At 49.4% G+C, this 20,442-nt stretch overlaps 1 protein-coding gene across 2 annotated transcripts in view; it reads left to right on the top strand.

The window, feature by feature from the left end:
* Positions 1-353: 353 nt before the first annotated feature.
* LOC147879703 (antitermination NusB domain-containing protein) overlaps positions 354-20,442 on the top strand; it is a 35,456-nt gene continuing 15,367 nt past the window's right edge. For both annotated transcript variants that reach the window (XM_087371813.1, XM_087371812.1), the window contains exons 1-4: positions 354-447; positions 483-867; positions 967-1,043; positions 1,544-1,669. In XM_087371813.1, coding sequence (XP_087227939.1) covers positions 572-867; positions 967-1,043; positions 1,544-1,669 — 499 coding nt within the window. In that variant the 5' untranslated portion in view covers positions 354-447; positions 483-571. The remainder of the gene's footprint in view (positions 448-482; positions 868-966; positions 1,044-1,543; positions 1,670-20,442) is intronic.

Raw genomic sequence — 20,442 nt, 5'->3', positions numbered from 1 at the left:
CTATTTTCTCCATGGAAAGACCCAATAAAGAGGCATGAAAAAGGGAAAATATGCTTAGGTGTCAAGCTCTTATGAAAAGTTAAGATAGTCTAAATGTGACACAGTACTGGCCCACCACTGCCTTTAGTATCGGGTATGTAGGTTTTCTAAGAAGTTAATATTTATTCCTCAATTTTTTTGGAAAAATTATATCCTTTCTCTATTTCCATTCATGTGATGCCCTTACATTTTGAAAAACGTAAAAAAAACTATAGGCACAGCCCGTTACACTATGAAAAAGATAGGGGTGCACAAGACTGGCCCCTTTACCCTACAGAGTGCTACCTGTGAAGGTGCCAATAGCGCCCCATATGAAGATAGAATCATGAGGGGCCTCGAGGGGATTGCACGAAGGGGACGGGGACGGGCACATACATAGTGCTGCCATAGGTCCAAGTACACATCTAAGTGTGGTGATCTTCACAACCGGCAAGTGTTATTAGATGTGGTGATCTTCACAACCGGCAAGTGTTAGCAGTAAACTTCAGTACGTTTGAGAAAGGCACTTCTTTCCCATAGCTGCTTAGAAGCTATGGCTGCCAAAGCTTTACCTTCATTCTCTTTCTCTGAGCATCGTCCCTGTCTCTTCAGACTCAGCTCCACTCGAGTAGCCCTCAAGCTCCTTCCCCTTGCTCCTCTCGCTTCTTCAGCAGCTACCCTCTCCCATCCTCCTTTAGCAACAGTAGCGAATTTAGATAGTGTCACTCAGCTCCAACGTGACGACATTAGCGCTAGTCCGTTTCCTGTCTCCAAGGCCTCTGCCTGGGTAGACCCCATCGACCGCCATGGGCGCCTCAGAAGTCCTCGTGCTGCCCGCGAGCTTGCCTTGTGAGAAGGCACTGCATTCATCATCACTTTCTTGACCTCTCAATTTTTCTTTAGAATGGCGCTTGCTTAGAGAAAATGCCCGCTTATCACGTTTTGCAGATGCGTGCTGTATGCAGGAATGGTATCCGACAAGAAGCCAATGTTGATATTCAAGCAGCGCCTGAAGCAAACGTCAGGTGCTTTTTCGAGCTGCAGTGCTATTTTGAAATTTGCTTTAAATTTTCCCGCACATTATTTTGCGTACGTATCCACCTGCGGAATACATCAAATTATATGATCACAACATTTCGAAATATACTAAGTATCAGTTTGCGCTGTTGTTGGGAGTTGCCTATCATAGCCTTGGCACGAATCCTTGAAGTTATTTTATCTTTCAAAGTATGTTAGCTCATGAGTTATGTTGATCTTCTAATATCATTAGATCACACTTGGATCGTGATTCATGTCTCTTCATGCTATGTATTAGGAATCCTTTGGATTTCGTTTGTCTACTTGTATTTGTTTCAACCTTAGGATTTCAATTCACGCTTAGAATATATGCAATTTTGAAGATTTGAGCCTCTTGTTTCTGAATTGTCCACCTATCATATATAATTTATCTGACATTATTCAAGTCTAGGAACATGTATGGTGAGAAGCGATTTTGATCTTGTTTAATGCTTCACATCTTGAACAGGGGATTTCAATGTGAGCTTGCTGACAAGCTATAATCATTTTTCTGTTGATGGGGATTCTATTTTCGTGGAAGATGCTGAGAGTGCAAGAAAAATAGAACAACAACAAGATGAAGAATCGTTATTAGGTATATTAAAATCTCTTTTTGGTTTTGTCTAAGATTTTTATGCTTTAGTTTCTATTGTAATTTACACGCTTTCTTGTGACTTGAATGAGAAATTCATGTCCTATCTCACTGCGAGTTTACTATATATGAAGTAAAGCATGCATTTAATCTTAATCTTGTTTGCACAAACTGTGTTATTTCCATAGATGTAATATTTAAAAAATTCAGAAGGAACAAAGTTCTGCACTCGGAATGGATGGACTTTGAACAATGGTTTCTGAGACGAGAGATGGGGTCCCTCTTGAAGATACCTGCTTTGGTGGGCGTGCTATGGAATCGTGATTTTGGCCTGAATTTTTCGAGGAGAGAGAGAGAGAGAGAGAGAGAGAGAGAGAGAGAGAGAGAGAGAGAAGTAGAAGTAGAAGTAGAAGTAGAGTCTATTAATGTCCTCGGGGGGCCAAAAATGACCCATGGGACCTGTCTCAATACAATGTAAAATAGAGTCTCCTCAAGGAGAGGGGTCAGGAGTCTATGAGTTCCTGACGCGAGGTAAAAAGACGAGTGACAAAAGATCCCAATGTTGCCGGGGACGCAGTAGAGAGAACTGATGTCAGTTGAGCGGAGTCCTCCAGTATCTACTAGTAGTCCTCCTTGATATGTGCATATCGGGGGCACTGTAGAGCCACATGTGCCTCCGTCCAGACTCTAGCATGTCTGGGCTGATGCATCCAAGCTCCCTTTTCAATTGCAAATGTATGAGATCTGGTACGAAACCTGGCTATGTTTCTGCGATACAGAAGGGGGATAGGTGTGCTAATATAAGGCTGAGCATGAGTCTCTTATGGACATGTATGTAGACCAACATGTGGGATTTATGTTGTCTTGCTAATATTCCAGCTTTACCCTCTTTTGACTTGTCAACCAGTGAGTTTGCAAAGTGCTCAGTAAAGACAATTGAACCTCTTGCATGGTGACCTTTTCAGGCGGCATGGTCAAATATGCTTCCACTTTCCATCTGCTGAACCATTTTCTTATGTTGGTTGCCCATCCTGTACAGATGATCTTACTTTGTGGTTCTTTTGAAGCTTTTGTGTTGGCATTCCATGCTTTATGAGGCAACCTATCAGGTTGTATTTGCTGCACCTCTATTAGGTATTGCATAACTCTGATCAGTGCATGAAATTCAATTGGCCTCCTTCCCGTTTCCAAGAGAAGTACTGAGTATGGAGTAGTGGATTTGACACCAAGGTGTCGTTGTAAGAAAGCCTTTTGCATTTTCTCAATATCATTCCACGTAGAGGCTGAAATACTGCCTCCCCATACTTTCACTCCATATAATACTGTCTGTACTACATATGCATCAAACAATACATTTCGAATTTTCTAGTTCCTGGTGTCAGTGTGCCTGGTAGTACTTCCCCCAGCCAGTGTCCATCCTTTTGTGTATACATTGCCACCATCTGTGATCTGCCGGGATATCAACCCCTACGTATTTGAAGGTGCTGACATACTCAATAATCTGTTCATCAAAGGTGATCTCAGGGGGATGTTATGGCTGATTGGTATAGGCTGCCGTCATCTTTGTTTTTCCGACATTCACTTGCAGCCCACTTTCCCTACAGAAAGTCTTGAGCACTTGTAAAAGTTTGTGCTAGAGTCCGGATTGTATGCAAAAAGAACAACATCATCTGTGTATAGCAACAATAGCACTGTCCATAGTCCCAATTGCAGTCCTTGCAACCCTTCCTCTATTGCAAATTCATTGATGAGTTCCTCCAGTTGATCAATGCATATTCCAAACAAGGTAGGTGATAGAGGGCAGCCTTGCTTCACTCCTATATTACTCTCAAACACATCTGACATATCCTGTGCTTGTTTGAGTCGGCATAATACCTTTTCATAGATACAAGAGATGCCTACTCTCAAGGCCAATGGGACTCCTATTGCTTGCATTCTCTTCCATAGTCCTCCTCTTGGAACTGTGTCAAATGCTTTCTTGAAATCCACAAAGCAACCAAATAAAGTGCGTCCTCTCAATCTGCACTCATCCATGAGTACTCTCAAGGTAATAAGGCGGTTGGCTATCCTGTGCTCCTTGCGAAAGCCTGCTTGTCCAGTGGCCCTTTTCTGGGCCTCTTTTGCCCATGAGCTGATTTTCATTTCAAGCACCGTACTGAAGAGCTTGGCCAATGTAGAGCTGACCATTATAGTTCTATAATTTGTGACTGAATTTTTGTCTCCACCCTTGGTAAAGGCTGGACCCAATTTTCTTGCCATTCCTGAGGAAAACCATGGTGTAGAGCATGTGTTAGGATGTGTGAGAGCCATGTTCTTGCTCGGTCTCCTGTCCATTTCACAAATCCAGCCTGTATCTTCATGTGATCTGAGGTCTTGCCATTAGCCATCTTCTTTAGTCCAGCTTCAATGTCTTCAAAGGTAAAAGGACTAGTATGTGACCGATAGATCCTCCTTCCCCATTTCAGTGGCATGTGCATGATTGTACAACTTGGTAACATAATCAATGATGGTTGCATCTTATATATCCCCTGTTACCTGTTTCCCTCTGCCTTTCACTTGTTTCCAGCCCTTTCTTGGATTTTTAATGAAAGTAATCAAATCAGATTTCTCTCTTTCTAGAATATATTTTCTTTTCTTTTTCTCGTGAGGGCATTGTATGCCTTCTCCAATTGTTTATGCCTGTCTGCATCCAGTATGTATTTCAGCTTTTTGCACAGTTGTTTACATTCCTCGTCATACCATTTCTTGTGTGGTAACCCTTTGACTTGTTTCTTTTTTCTTGTAGATGCTGCTCCAAATGTTTGTGTGGCTCAGAGAGAGAGAGAGAGAGAGAGAGAGAGAGAGAGAGAGAGAGAGAGAGAGTGGAATCGTGATTTTGGCCCGAATTTTTCGAGGAGAGAGAGAGACAGAAAGAAAGAAATTTTATTAGAGTCTTCAGAAGACCGACGGGTCTATGAGACTAAATGAAAACCTGATACAAATCACAGTAAGGGTGGAGCTATTGAAACGAGCATCATAACCCGTGCTGAATCCTAAGTCTGATCATACATAATCAAATACATTTGGATGTAACAATGAAAAGAAAAAGACTAGAGCGGAGCGGAATCCTCTGTATGTCATGTCGCCCTGGCTGGTGCATAGCCGGTGATGGGACGCTGGCGCCCATCAAGGGGTGTGCGTCTTGGTCTCTTAGACGAGGCTCGACGCAAGACCAGAGCCATCATGACTGCCGTGGGACGTATTTAAGGTCTAAACAATGACGGGAGGTCCCCCAGAGTGATCTGTGCGTTCCCTTGATGTCTCGTGTGTCGTGCTGCGGTCGTCGAGTCGGGGTCTCTGTCACGTCTGCGGCTAGAGACTGGACGATCAATGTCACTTGATGGGAAGAACTTTGTGATCCTGCTCTGAGAGGTGTCTGATGATGTGGCCAAGCCCCGTTGCCTGAGTAAGTACTCTTTGTGTCGGACCCCCTCGTGAATGAAGGCAGCGAGGCATCTTTGATCTGGGTAGGCGAGGAATCTGGAAAGGAGCCCGGAGTCGTCTTTGAAGAGACAGTGGTAGCAACCTCGGATCTCGTAGTACACTAGGCACCTGAAAATAAAATGCTCCTCCGACTCAACCTCTTGACAGTCGCACAATATGCAGAAGCGATGCTCCCTAGGGACCCCCCCTGCTCTGCCGCCCTCTATGCGGAGGCGGTGTGATGATACCCGAAACTGTCTGATGGAGACCCGTAGTGAGTGAGGCATATGAAGCTCAGTCTACCCCGGTGGTGTGATGAATCCCTCCTCCGAAATTCGAAGACAGTAATCTCTGTAGAAACGTAGAAACTCAGCTTCACTGGAAGCTCCCTCGGCTCCAACCAGGTCCTAAAGGTGTGTAGCTGCAGGAGATCCTCTCGAATGACTTGGTTGGTCTGTGGCTTGACCGGGATGGTGGGTGGGAGTACCGGAGGGGCATCTAAACTGTACTGAAAAGGAGGTATCCTATCGATGTGAAACCCTAGTCTCACAAACCATCTGCGCCAGCATCGCTCGTCTCCCTGTGCTGCCAACCTCATGGAGGAATCGAGAGCCAACCATGGCAACCTTTGTCTCCTTGATGTGCAGTCCCTGTATGATCTAACTCGGTGTAGATATGTGGTGGTTTGAAAGGCTGCATCTAGTTGGAGTGGAGAAGCACCAAACTCAGCCCGAATGATGTGATGTGGTACAGACGGTTTCCCCCAGATCATTCGTGAGAGCATGAGGATTTGCAGGCGCTCCACCCGTGTCCACTCTATCTCTGACATGTCAGGTCCCCAACAAGGGCTGCCATACATACCGGCTGGTCAAACCAAGGAGTGGAAAAGAGGAGCCTTGGTCCGAGGGTCGTGGAAGTGGGAGTGGAAGCATTGTCTCTCTAGCGGAGCCAGTGAGGTGTATCCCCTACTTAGTCTGGCCTGCATCGCTAGTCTCATTGTGAAGATTGGGCCGGAGGAGATGACCCCCAAGTAAGTGTATGAGGATACGATCTCAACTGGTGACCCACCGAAAGTGAACTGCTTCCGTTGCATGTTTGCTCGAGCGGTGACCTTGGTCTTGCCAAGGTTGACCTCCAAATCATGGGCTAAACAAAAAGCCTGCAGTGCATCCAGGTGTTGCTGGAGCTCCTCGGGTGTGGACGACAAGAGTGCCACGTCATCTGCATAAAGAAGAATCGTGATGTTGATCCCGACAAGTGAGCAACTGGTCCCTCCGAACGTCCCCATGAAAGTCTCAAGCTCATCGATGTAGAGGCCAAACAGGGTTGGTGATAAGGGACAACCTTGTTTGACTCCTATGGTACTCAAGATCTCATTTGTCCAACCTGTGCCTGTCCGAACTCGGCCTGAGACTCTCTCATAAAGTGCCATGACTGCCCAGATGATCTCTTGATAAAATCCAAGTGTCTATAGACGTGTGATGAGACGAGCTTGAGGTACTGTGTCAAAGGCTTTGCGGAAATCCACAAAGCAGCAATATACCCTCTCCTTCCGTGATCTGGCCTCCTCTATGACACTACTGAGTGTGAGTATGTGATCCATAGTCCCATGGTCTCACCTGAAACCGGCCTGACCCTCTGCTATGAGTCCTCTAATCTCTGCGAACAGGCTGACCGACGCATCCAATACAGCTGCATAGATCTTTGACATCACATGTCCAATCATGATAGTCCTGTAGTTACTCGGGTCCATGGGATCCCCTGCCTTGTGGATGGGGGTGATGGTGTTGAGTGTACAAGTGCGGGGGAAGCCAAGGCAAACGATGTCATTGAATAGCTTTGCTAGGATCGGGGCTAAAGTGTCGATCCCATATGCGATAAACTCAGTGCATAGCCCCTCGTGATCCTTAGCTCGGCCATTGTGCAGTTTCAATGTCGCGTCCTTGACTCCCCTCTGGTGAACAACGTGCAAGTGGTGGGGCGAGGTGTGTGTAAGAGATCTGGAGTGGGCTGGTGTGGGACATCTTAAAGATGGTGTGCATACGTGTGCCAGACTCTCATGTCGGTGGGGGGTGATGGAGACCTACGCTTAAGGAATCTCCGCAAAAAATCCTTAGAGTTGCTACTGTACAAGATGTTCAGCAGCTACTCCTCATTTCGACGAAGAAATGCCTGCTTCTTTCGACGTACGAGACGTCGGTACTTGCGTACTGTGTTTGGTGTGTTCGGGAGGTGACATCTGGTTTCAAGTCAGAGCTGTCGGCGATAAGCCTTGCACTCAGCATCGTACCAGTTGTTGCAGGGTACAGAACCAAGAGGTGGTGGTCTAGTAGACCGTGTGGTGTGGGGAAAGATTTGGAGGACAGCCTCGTGGAGTGTGCGACTAATCAGGGCAGCACGGTCCTCTATGAGTAGTATGTGATCGATGTAGGTTAGGAGTTTGTTTAGGCGTCCATAGTAGGCTAGTGAGAGGTTGTGATCAAAGTGTATGTCGTGGTAGGTGTCGTGCTTCCTATGTGGTGTGGCTAAGCATGGGGTGGCGATAGTGAAGAATAGGTATGTGTGATCAGCTCCTGGAGGGAGTGGTGCTACGGTGAAGTTGGTGATACATGAAGTGAAGGTAGGGGATCCCATGATGTAATCTACTATAGTAGTGCCCCCCCCCCCGTGTGGGAAGCAAGTAAAACCACCTGAGGAGGGCCATAGGTTAAGCTCGTTGTAGATGATGAGATCATGCATCTTGCCCAGATCAAGGAGCGCGTGTTCGTGTCGGTCCGATGAGGTCCTGGTCATACCTGCTCCGTCTAGGTCCATGTCTGGTAGCATGATAGAGTCGTCTTGGAAGTCCAGGAGTGGTGCCTGGCGCGTGCTCGTCCTAGGGTTGAAGTTTCCAACAAGGAGAACTTCCCCGTGGGCTGAAAGGTCTGGGATATCTTGATGTAAGGGTGCATATGGCGATGTCTCACCCTCCTCTCGCGCCACTCTAGCGAAGTGGGATGTGTCTGGCGGGAAGTAGCATATTGCTATGAAAAGGTCACGAGTGTCTGTGCGTCGGATCCGGATCCATATGAATCGGGAGTGTGCGTCCTTCCTCTCAATGGAGATGGCTCCAACGAAGGAAGACCTGTACAATACTGCGACCCCGCCTGATCCTCAGACTCCTCCTGTATCCCTTGTCTCATCCCTAAAGGCTGACTCCCATGTGTAGCCACTGACTATTGGTAGTGGATGCTTTGGGCTCTGGTGTGTCTCCGTGTAAAAGACTATGTCTTGTCCTGTATAAGACTCCGAGAAGCTCCCTGGGTCTAACCATAAGGTACCATTATAGTTCCAAATGGTGCAGGCTAGGGTCTCGGAAACCTGAGTCTCATAGGCCCCATCCCCCTAGGGGGTACGGGTGGGAGCCCGACGGGTGCCGGTCAACAACCTACCATCTCGGACCACGGCCCATTTTCCCTCCTTGCGGGCAACATCTTGCTTCCTCTATGGGTATCGTAGTGGTGCTAGTGCTGTCTTGCGTAATCCCTCATATCCGGATGTTGAGAGCCTTCGAAGCCCTCTGCTGCTACTCTTGTATGGCGGCTGAAACAGTTGCCTTTGCGGGCTCCCGTTTCGCCACGTCCACCCATCTAGTCATCTCTGCTATAGCGGACTGTATCGTGGCTATTTGTGCCTCCATCTTTGTGACTGGGGTCCCTCCAGGCGCTGCTTTGAGGGTCCCGAGCTCCTCTCGAAGCTGTGATGTCGAGTCTGAGCCCCTGGATAAGGGTGCCCTGCTCGTGTATAATGCGGGCCTGCTCTTGGGTGTATCGGGCCTGCTCGTGAGTGTAATGTGTCAGCTCTGCCTGACGGGCCCGGATGCTGTGTATCTCAGCCAATAGGGAGTCCCAAGCATCTGGTGGGGACCTAAGATGTCTTGGTCCAGGTGGGAATTGGATCTCAAGAGGGGTTGGAATGAAGGTGGGCTGCTGAGGTTGTAATGAGGGTGGGGACGCTATGATTTGGGCGGGGGAGTGGTATGTAGGAGTAGTGAGGCCGGACGAGGTGATGAAGGGTGGCTGACTGAGAGGTAGAGGTGATACGAGGGGAAAGAACTGTGGAGCCGTGGCCGGTGGGGCCAGTGGTGAGGCTACTGTAGAGGAGACGTGTGATGATGATGCAGGCAGGAGAGGGGGAGGAGAGAGGCGGCGTAGATGATGAGGCGGATGATGGTGGTGAAATAGTGGCGGTAACCGTAGCGGTCGAGGATGTGGTGAGCAGCATGGGCTTTGGGTGGGCCCCTTTCTTTTGGGCCGTGGTGCTGTCCACTGTTAAACCGCTCCGGTTGCTGCGTTTGTTGAAGTCCTCCAGACTGAGTTGATTTTGTGTTTTCCCCTTGTCACCGTTCCCCTTCCCCATCTCCTCGCGTATGTAAATTTGGACCGAAGGGTCTCCCGCCTAGTCTCATGTCCTCATCCCCCTGTTCCCTTCATTATGGGGGAGGCAGCAGCGGGCAAAGAAGGGATTGCAGGTGGTTGGAGCTGCATGCGGGGGGGGGGGCGAAAGGTAAAGTGGGGGCCAAAAAAAAAAAAAAGGAGTCGGGGCTGCAAGTGGGGGGGGGGGGGAATCAGGGCTGCCAGTGTGAGGGGGTGAGGGGGGGGGGGGTGAGCAGGGGGGTGAGCGTGGGGCTGAGCGAGGGGGTGAGCGGGGGGCTGAGCAAGGGGCTGAGCGGCGAGGGGCTGAGCGGGGGGTGTGAGCAGATGCGAGGGGGTGAGCGGGGGCTGAGGGGGGGGGTGAGCGGGGGGGTGAGCAAGGGGGTGAGCGGGGGGGGTGAGCGGGGCTGAGCGAGGGGGAAGCAGGTGAGGAGAGGGGCAGAGAGGCAAGCAGCGAGTGCAGAGAGGTAGGCAGCGGGGAAGGGAAGCAGGAGAGAGAGAGAGAGAGAGAGAGTGTTACGCTCTAGCCGAGGTAGCATGACCTCGGAAGAATCAGTCGACATTTCCCTTAAAGGATCTATCTCTGTAATGTATGTGTTTGCGCTTCATGTAAATGATCGGGAGGGATTTAATGTCAAGGTCCTAGGTGAGGGCTGATAGCACCAGACTAGATAGATCTGAGACCAAGGGCCTAATGCTAAGATTGTGCCTAGGGGCAAGGAATTAAATGCATCCCAAGAGAGGGGTGAAATGTTGCATTAGGAAGGCCCTATATGGATGACATGTGGCATCTAGATCTATCTAGGGATTTGGGGTTTGCTAAGGCTAGAGAGAGAAGAGAAGAAAGGGATTCACGTGATTTTTAACGTAGATCTCTGTCTCGCTTGCAAGTCTTAGCATGAATTGGCTGGGAGGAGAATCATGGTGCTGCTCCGGTGATCTGCAGTAGTGGCTAGATTAGAATAGTTGGTTAACAATTGGTATCAGAGCTCGGTTGAGAGAGCAAGGGACGGGTGACGTCCTAAAGAGGCGTGGGGAGACGTGACCTTGGAAGAGGGTAGCGGGATCGTGCACGAAGAAAAAAGACCAGGAAGGCTCCTTGAATTGATGGTACAATCGCCGTACAGGCTGGCAGTGGTGTGCGAAACAGAAGAAGGTGGAGCGCTGGTGGCGAATCACCCGATGGTGACGACGAGAAGGCTGCAGAACATCAGACGGGCGTCGAAGGAAATCCAGCGCTGCCGACGAGGTCCGTGAGGAGTGGCGCTCACGTGGAGGGTCCTGAATTGGTGAAGCGATGCGTTGATTGCGACGACGTCGTGCAACACGTGGACCCACGAACGGGCTTATGCAAGTGATTCGACGAAGAGAGGCGTGAAGAGCGCATCGCGGATCGTTTGTGCGTGATAGCTCGTGGGGTGAAGCAGGTTCTGCGCTCATGGACTCGACGGACGGGGTTAGCTGATAGGTTGACGCAGAACGGCGGAGTGGCTTGTGTTCATCTTCGGGGAGATTCATGGATGGGCGATACGTAGCCAGATTGTTAGTTGGGTGACAATTGGGACTTTGGTGGCCACTAGTTACAAATTACCTGCTGTAGTAATGATTAGCGAGCAGGCAGTACGTGGCGGGCTGGTTCGTGACAGAGTTTTGGCCTGAGTCCCTCGTACAGGTTTCGATCAGAGAGCAGGTTTCGTGGACATCTGTATTCGTGAATATCCCGCGGATCTAACTGGGGAGCGAGTCATAGACTAGGGGGCTCTCTATCACTTGTGTCAATTCTGTGTTTTCTTCTTTGAGTTAGTTTATTGATGCTCCACTTACTTGAGCAGGATCTTGTAAGTGATAAGTATGCATGAAAGTTTGATGCTGTAGCAGGGACAGATTGTGCTCGAGACTGTGCCTGTATACTTGAGTCTGAGTTAATTTGCAGAAATTTCCCTAGTATAGGGAAAGGCGGGATTTGAATATATGCCTGTGTCAAATGCGTAGTTAGTGTGCATGTCAGATTGCAGGTATTCCCTAGTATAGGGAATTATGTTCAGAGTGTTAGTACACTGAATTGTGTCAGCTTGTGATTACAGTGTTCTAGGGGTGTTTAAAAAAAAAAAAAAAAAAAAAGCCCCAAAACAAAACACCTACTGAACTAAATGGAAGCAGAAGAAGGGGCTTCCAGGAGGGACCCTGGTGAATCAGGAGTCCGGCCGACCTAGCAGGGATCGCGCCCAGTAGCTCACACTTTATCTGGCAGAATTGCATTGCTGGAGGATGCCTTGCAACAGTTGTTAGCACAGCAATTACAAGCCAACGCAGGGCAATCTGAACTTAGGAGAGCGTTACAGAGTATGTCTGCCAGACCTTCTCGAGAGGAGAAGGGAAAGGCTCCAATGGAACTGGAGTCTAGTGTCCATACGGTCGAGCCTAGGAAGGCTAAAGTGCCAAATATTGCCAACTACAGACCGGAAAAATATTCTGGTCGGATGAACGACCGTAGCTCCGATGTCATTGAGACCTGGCTACACAAATGGGACGAGGCGTTCGCCATTTGTGAGATCAGAAATGACATCAAAAAGATCCGCGAGGCCACCCATATGTTTAGTGAGGCTGCGGATCGGTGGTGGATTAAACAACAAAAAGATGGCATAGCATCCACTACCTGGGAGGGGTTTAAAAGAGAGTTCAGGAAACACTTCTTACCTCCTGACGAGGCATCCCGAGCTTGGGATCAATATAGGAACCTTCGTCAGAGAAATTTATCAGTGGCAGAATACACTGATAAGTTTCGAGAGAGTGTAATGAAGGTTGACGAACCCCTGCCTCAATCAATCCAAGTGAAAGATTTCATATTTGGATTGAATGATCGAATAAAAATGGAAGTTCGGGCCAAGTACGCGAACACTCTAGATGATGCAATAGCTATAGCCCTGAACTACGAGGATGCCAAGGGCAGCAAGCCAAGTGGGTTTGCACAGGCCGGAACCCAGTATGGGTATCCGAAGAAATCTGGGTTTAAGAAGAAGTGGGCTAGTAGAGGGAGTGGTTCGCAGCCGAGTGGTCAAGCCAAGCAGGCGAGACCGGCTGAAACTCCTAAACCAAGTACCACCATTGGAGTGAAGAGGAAAGTAACCCCAATGGCAGCCCGGGCTTGGTCTAAATCTCCCTTGAACCCAGAACAAAGGGAAAAAGCGAGGAGAGAAGGCTTGTGCTTTGGTTGCCTTCAACCTCATCAGTGGAGAGATTGTCCACGTAATAAAGATCGTCGGATGGTTGAGATGGTGATCTCAGAGTGCGACGTGGAGATGCAGGGAAGTCCCAGAGCGGAAGAGATGCAGATTCAGCTAGCGGGATCTTCTCAGAGGTTAGTACCTTGTTTGTTATGTGTATCTGTTGCTAAGTTAGTGACGAGTGCACCTGATAACATCCTATCTAAGCCCGCAGCAACGGGGTATACAGCCTTCAATGATACGGAGTTAATTAAAATGAAAGGGCAAGTGGCCAGTCATGATGTCATTGTGTTGTTTGACTCAGCGTCAACTCACAATGTGATTAACTCCAAGCTCGTGAAGAGGCTGAAACTAAAGACAAGTCCATCTGACTAGCGTACACAGTCAGGATGGCAGATGGAAGTTCAACTGAAGTATGGGACCAAAGGGTTACCCAGTTGGAGCTTCGGATTCAGGACTATGCTGAGAAGCTTGATTTTGAAATGACCAAGCTTGCTCATGCGGATATAGCCCTGGGAATGGCGTGGCATTCTAGGAAGAATCCAGCCATTGATTGGAAAAAGCACGTATATCAATTCAAGATGAATGATGTGCTTTATGTCTTGCGAGGTGAAAAAGATATACCTCAGGGACCGTTGGTTTCCGTGATGGAAATCAGAAAGGCTCAGGTAGAGTTTTTGTACCTTTGCACAGCATCGGTAGAATCGGTGAATGATTCTTCGACTAGCACTGATGTTACGCAAAGTGGTGAGATGGCCAAGCTGGCTAATCTTATAACAGAGGAGTTCTCTGAATGTTTTAGGGATGAACTATCTTATGGGTTACCTCCAGAGCGGAAAGTTCAACATAAGATTGAACTGATCCCGGGGGCAGAACCTGTAAATAGACCTCCCTAGGATGAGTTTTGCTGAAGAAGGAGGTGCGTAGACAACTGGAAGAATACCTCAAGTTGGGGCAGATTCAACCAAGTTTCTCACCTTTTGCTTCGCCAGTGATATTAAAGAGGAAAAAGGATGATACGTTTCGCCTCTGTATAGATTACAGAGCATTGAATAATATCACTGTTAAGCACAGGTATCCGATGGCTCGGATTGATGATTTGCTAGATGCATTACATGGAGCCGTGATTTTCAGTAAGATAGATCTCAAGTGCGGCTATCATCAGATCCGGATTAGAGCCGAGGATGTGCATAAAACCGCTTTCAGGAGCAGGTTTGGTCATTATGAGTTTTTGGTAATGCCTTTCGGACTTACCAATGCTCCAGCGACCTTCGTCATGCTTATGAACGATTTACTACGTCCGTATATCGGAAAGTTCGTAGTACATTTCATAGACGATATCCTGATATTCAGTAAGAGCGTTACTGAACATCGTGAACACTTAAGGATAGTGTTCAGTACTTTGAGGAAAGCCAGTCTTTATGTGAATAAAAAGAAAACTATACTGTGTATGGTTAGGCTTGAATATTTAGGGTTCATAATTACTCCACAGGGGGTAGAAATGGATCCGAAGAAAGTGGCTGCGATACTAACTTGGCCAATCCCTCAGAGTCTGACCGCGTTGCGATCATTCTTGGGATTTGTCCAGTTTTATAGAAGGCATATCAAAGGATATTCCGGAATAGTATCGCCATTGACTGATCTGACCTCAGATAAAGTACCTTTTATTTGGGGACAGAATCAACAGGAAAGTTTTAACACCATCAAACAAGCTGTGGTCTCAGGACCGGTGTTAAAAATAGTTGATCCCCAGAAACCGTTGTTCCTAGAAACCGATGCAAGTGGCATTGCGGTAGGAGCAGTTCTCCTTCAAGAGGGAAGGCCAGTAGCCTTTGAAAGCAAGAAGCTTTCTCCCTCTCAAAGGAATTGGCCAACTCATGAATTGGAGTTGTATGCAGTTATCCATGCTTTGAAAACATGGAGGCATTATCTGTATGGTTCAGAGTTTTATGTGGATGTAGATCATGATACTCTGAAACATTTTTGTAAACAACCTGACTTGAGGGGCCGCCAAGCTAGGTGGGCAGAGCTCATGCAGGAGTTTAATCTTTGGTAGTTTAGAGCATAAGGGAAGGGTGTCAGGGTGAAGGCGGTGATGGCAGCATATGATAGTCTCTCTTTCCGAGTCAGGGGGGCAAGAGCAGCAGTTGTTTGCTTCCTCTGTTCCATAGTGCCTCAGACTGCACAGCCCCTCCCCCCCCCGCCCGGGCTGTACTTCAACTCCTGAACTGGGCTGGGGGGTCAGCCTGTACTCAGGGCCTGGTAAATTGAGGGCTGTGAACTGAAAGTGATGTGAGACGAAATCTGGCGGTGCGACTTAACCTTGCAAAATTGAGTTGAGGGGCCTGGGGCAGCACAATGAACAAAAGCAGTGGCGGCGCGGTGACCTGCCCATGACCTGAGCTCCTGCCCGTGACAAACATGCCTGTGACTTCAACTACTGTCACGACGTCTTGCGACTTGACCTGCTGCCTGCCCGTGTGCTGAGTTGGGGGGGGGAGAGAGAGAGAGAGAGAGAGAGAGAGAGAGAGAGAGAGAGATTAATGTCCTCGGGAGGCCTTGCGGGCCTATGGGACAAAGTGCAAAATACACCAAAAGGGAAAAACTAATACAAGCCACAAAGGGCTGGAGCAAAGGGCGCGCTAAGGCCCTTATTGAGTACTATGCTGAAATAAAGAGCTCAATAGCTCAAGCAAAAGCAAGTACACATATCATATCATATCATGTGCTCTCTGAAGTAGGATGAGAGCTTGAGTTGGAACTCGGAATCCGAAACCTGACACTGTAGTGGCTCGTCTATGAGTGGTGAAAATGTCTCGGATCTGTGTCTGTCTGGCCGTCTCATGCTGTGGTGGTGGATGGGGAGGAGGTCTCCTCAATCTCTAGACCCACTGAGCTATGTTCAGAGCGACCCCTCGCCTCGGATGGTCTCCTCTGAGGAAAGTTGTGATAGGTCGGACCTCAATAGAGTGTGTTCTAGTCGCTCTTCGAGTCATGAGTGGCCTCTACAATCCATAGTGCCCGCATATCAGCTAGCTCCTCCTCCTCCACCCCATTGTGTCCTAGAGCTGACTCAAATGCATAAAAATATGTGACATGCCGTTGTCTGGTCAGCCTCTGTATCTTGTGGTTTGGTCGCCTCTTGCTGCTCCCGGATCTGTATCCTGTGGTTTGGTCGCCTCTTGTTGCTCCCTGATCTATTGTAGCAGGGTCTCCTTGTGTTGGCGCATCAGAGCCCAATGTAGACCTGGTCATGGAAGTGGATCAATCGTGATAGTGGACCGAAGCCACTTCCATCGTGATATAGACAGTGGTATATCCCCCAAATCTGTTAGTAGGCTAGGTTGGCGCAGAGAAAGGGCTCCTCTCTCTCAATCACTCCCAGTGTGCATAGCATGTAGATCCGTTGCTCTCTAGGTATATGTGTTGCTCTCCCTGTTTCAATCCTCAGCTTATGTGATGAAACCCGCATTTGCCAAATGGCGATCCTCAGTGCGTGTGAGACTCCTCTGTCCTCAAGATACTGGGGGTTTGATGATGAATCCCTCGTCCGAGATGCTCAAGAAGTGGTCGCGGTAGAACTGGCTCTTGGTAGGGAGCTTTTGATCTCCCCCCCAAGTCTGAGATGTGTGGAGCTGGAGGAGATCTAACCGTATGATACAGTTAATCTCACCTCGCGAGTTTGACTCTAGGGGTGCATCCATACTGTACTGAAAGGGAGGGAGCCTGTCCATCTGAATCTTGTGTCTGGCATACCGTGTGGATGTATGTGCATACCATGTGTCTGCCTTGCTCTCAGCTAGTCGTTTGGAGGACTCCAGAGTCAGTCTCGGTAGTCTCGACTGGGGTAAGTCCGAGATTCTATGAATGAATGTCACTGCCTGGAAGATGGCATCAATCTGTAGTGGTGTCATGGCGAACTCTGCATGTACTATCTCATGTGGGGCTGAGGGCTTGCTCTGAATCAACTTAGATCCCATAGTCACCTGTAGCCACTCAAATCTCCTCCACTCTGCTATCGGTAGATCACATCCCCAGAAGGGTGTTGCATACATGGTGGTCGGTCGCACTAGCATATTGAAGAGCTAGCACTTTGTTAGTGGATTCTGAAAGTGTGCCTGGAAGCACTCTCTCTCCAATCGGGCTAGAGCACCCCGTCCTTGTGTGAGTCGTGAATGGGCTGCTATGACAGCTCCTAAATAGGTGTACGACTGCACTATCTCCACTGGCTCGTCTCAATAAGTGAAGTTGATTTGACGAAGCACTACATGTAAGGTGTTGAAGACCATAACCTTGGTCTTCCCAAGGTTGACTGTCATGTCTCACTCTCTGCAGAACACCTCTAGGGCCTCCAAATGTCTCTGCAGCCCCTCCGATGAGTATGTGATAAGGACTATGTCATCTGTGTATAGCAATATCTGTATCATGAGATCGAGCAGTAGTGATCCTTCGCCTCCTAGGCGGTCTATGAAGGAATTGATCTCATCAATGTAAAGCCCGAAAAGGGTTAGTGAGAGGGGGCAGCCCTACTTCACTCCAATCATACTGTGACCCAATCCGATAGACCACTAGGGCACAAACTCTGCCTTTGACGACTCATATAGGCTCATCACCCCCCATATCAGTTCTGCAGCCCCTGCCTCTGTAGTCTTCTGATCATGCAAGACCATGGGACATAGCATGTGTAGACCTTCTGGTGTCTAGACCTCGCCTCCCCAATGATAGCCCTCAGAGTAAAAATGTGATCTAGGGTAGAATGCTGTCTCCAGAATCCCACTTGCCCTAGTGCCTGCTGCCCCCAAGCCTCCGTGTGACTGCTGAGCTCCCTCTCTAAAACTGATCCATAAATCTTGGCCAGAGTGTGGCCGATCATGAGGGTACGGTAGTTCCCAATCTCCATACGGTCCCCGGCTTTGTGTATCGGTACAATAGGGGTAGTGCTCCAAGCAAGTGGAAAGCTGTGGCGCACAACCCGGTTGAATATCTATGCTAGGATTGGGGCTAGGACCTCCTGTCCATGTGCAAAGTGCTGAGTCCATAGGGCCTCATTATCCTGGGCTCTCCGATTGTGTAATCGGCGACATTCTGTGTGGTGAACAAGTGACAAGTGGTGGGCTTGGGCATAGTGGACATATCCAGTGGTGTCTGCATCTGGGCATCATAGAGGGAACATGCATACGTGTGCCACACATTTGGGTCGGTGATGGGAATAGGTGGTTTCCCCTCCGATAGAAACCCCCATCCAGTGCTCGGGTATCCTTCTCCAAAAGATCTGACAATCTCGCCCATCCTATGTGTGAGGAAGGCCCGCCTCTTACGACATGTCAATCGTCGAAAGATCCTCTGTGCATGAGGTGACGTCAAATGATCCAAAGCCCGCTCCTGTGTCAAGTGGGATCTCGCCTCTCTGCACTCTTCATCGAACCAAGGGTTTTGAGGCATCTTCCCATCGTGGATCTGCATGGGTCAGGTCGTAGGAAAGGATTTGGTAGCAGCGTTCTGTACCATAGAGACAAGGGTGTCTGAGGCGTTGGCGAGGTCTATATCATCTCCAAGTAGAGCCAGAGCTCCCTGGCTGGGTCAAGGGCACATTCAAAGTGGGTCTGGATTCATGCAGGCGTGGGGGGAAACTCTTCCTGTGGCTGGCATAGTGGCAGAGATATGGAAGGCCAAGTATGAGTGGTCAGCTCCGAGTGGGGGGGGGGGAGTATGGCAAAATCGTGTATCTGTAGACAAAGTCTAGTGGGCCTAGTAGATAGTCCATTGTACTAGACCCACCGCCATGTGGGAAGCAAGTGAGTCTTCCAGATGGTGGCCATCTCTGAAGACCATTATAAATTATCAAGTTGTGGATTGCCCCTAGCTCAAGCAGATGTCGTCCGTATCCTTTCACTTGTGGGGCATCTGTAGAGTGCCTCCATATCCCGAGCTCAGCTGCATCTAGCTCTGGGACTATATATCGATCTCTGTCATCGGTGAAGTCAAGCAGGCCCACCTGTCTATTTCATGTTCGTGCATTGAAATCCCCCAGTAGGAGGGTGCCTCCCTGTCTGGAGAACTCCGTGATGTCATCACAGCCTCCGTGGTGTGGGCCTGGAGCAGCCTCCCAGGATGATAGCGCAGCCCACCTGGGCTGTGAGAAGAGGTGCGGGAGGGCCTAGAGGCCCTGGCAGCCTACGCGGGACCTATATGGCCTGTGCTGCTGCATCTTAGGTGGAGGGGGTGGCACAAGAGGCGCCCATGGTGGCGGGGTGGTGTAGGGGGTGCCGAGAGCCCCCGTGGCAGTAGAGGAGGCTGGCACGACAGCCAGCGGCCCGCATGGGGGCCAGGAGACAGCCTATGGGGCTGGGAGAAAGGGAAGAGGGGGCGGGGATGGGGGGAGGGGCTGTTAGATATGACCCAACAGAGGGTATGCACAGTGGAAGAGTGATAGTATTGCCCAGAAGCTCACATAGTGTGGTGTGGGGTGTGGAATCACAAACTTCTTAACTTAGTGTGCATAGATGTGCAAGCCAGTAAATATACAATGCTCAGAGACAAATATAGAAGCAACACTTTATATTTTCGTCCGTCCACACAGTAGGACAGGATACAATACCAAAAGGTTCTTCTACTAGATGTCAAGCACTTCTAGATCTCTGAGCCCACGTGCTCCACCTCGAGCGTATGTAGACTCTCTGTCCAGAGTGTTCTTCTCCACCTTACTGCCTGTGAATCACCCTAGGTGGGCAGCACCTTGCTGAGCTAGGTCTGCAGCTCTCCAGCCTCTATGTCCTCCTGGATGTAGGCTCATAGGCTGCTGGTCTGCTGCTCCTTCTGCTCCTTGAAGTGCTGCTGCAGAAGATGTATATTGATGATCACAACACCTCGCTGCCCTAGAAGGAAGCCAAGGTCCAGCCTCTAGGGAACTCAGTCTGCAGCACACCTTCCACTCTCCTTCAACCCAAGTGTGAGGCCCAAGGGAGTGGCTCCTGTCTGCTCCTGCTCTTGCTGAATGTTGGTGATTTATGAGGCCCAGGGCCTCTCCTTTTATAGGGCACAAGGCCCCCTTGAACCAACCGACCAGCCAGCCCTAAATGGGCCGACTGGCTGGTCTGCTAGGTTGGCTGGCCAACCGACCTGGTTGGCTCAGCCCAACCAGCCCTACAAGGCCATGTGGCACTGCACCACTGGCCCAGGCCATATGCGCCCTATTGCGGGCCTTCCTGCAGGCTCCAGCCTGCCCTGTTTGCAGCGCCATGGTTGCGCCTCTCTGCTGCAGTATCCTTGCCTCCTGCCAGGTCTATACCAGCCCCATACAGCCACGTATGCATCCCATACCTTCTCTGTACTGAAGCGCCGTCTGTCCTTGCTGGAAATCCCTGCGCAATCAGGCTGCTGCAGGTCCCTGATATCCACGTGTCTGCCCCGTACATCAGGAGCTCCACGACTTGCCAGGTACCCTTCTTGCTAGCCCATTGGCCATGTCTGGATAGCTGCCCATGTGGCAGCCTTTATCTTTTGCTGTGTGCTGCCCATGTGGCAGCCCCAATATCCCCTGGTCTACCTCCCCCATGCTCTCCTCATATGGGGGCTTATAGATGGGTAGGTGACCATTCCAACAGGGGCTGGGCGGGGGGAGAGAGAGAGAGAGAGAGAGAGAGAGAGAGGTCCTATCATAAGAAGTACATTTATGACA

This window comes from Dipteris shenzhenensis, chromosome 33 (assembly GCF_047967505.1).
Source record: "Dipteris shenzhenensis isolate YYH24624 ecotype China chromosome 33, Dip_SZ_1.0, whole genome shotgun sequence".
NCBI lineage: Eukaryota > Viridiplantae > Streptophyta > Polypodiopsida > Gleicheniales > Dipteridaceae > Dipteris > Dipteris shenzhenensis.
The sequence above is the reverse complement of the archived record's forward strand: the minus strand, read 5'-3'. Positions and strand labels throughout refer to the sequence as shown.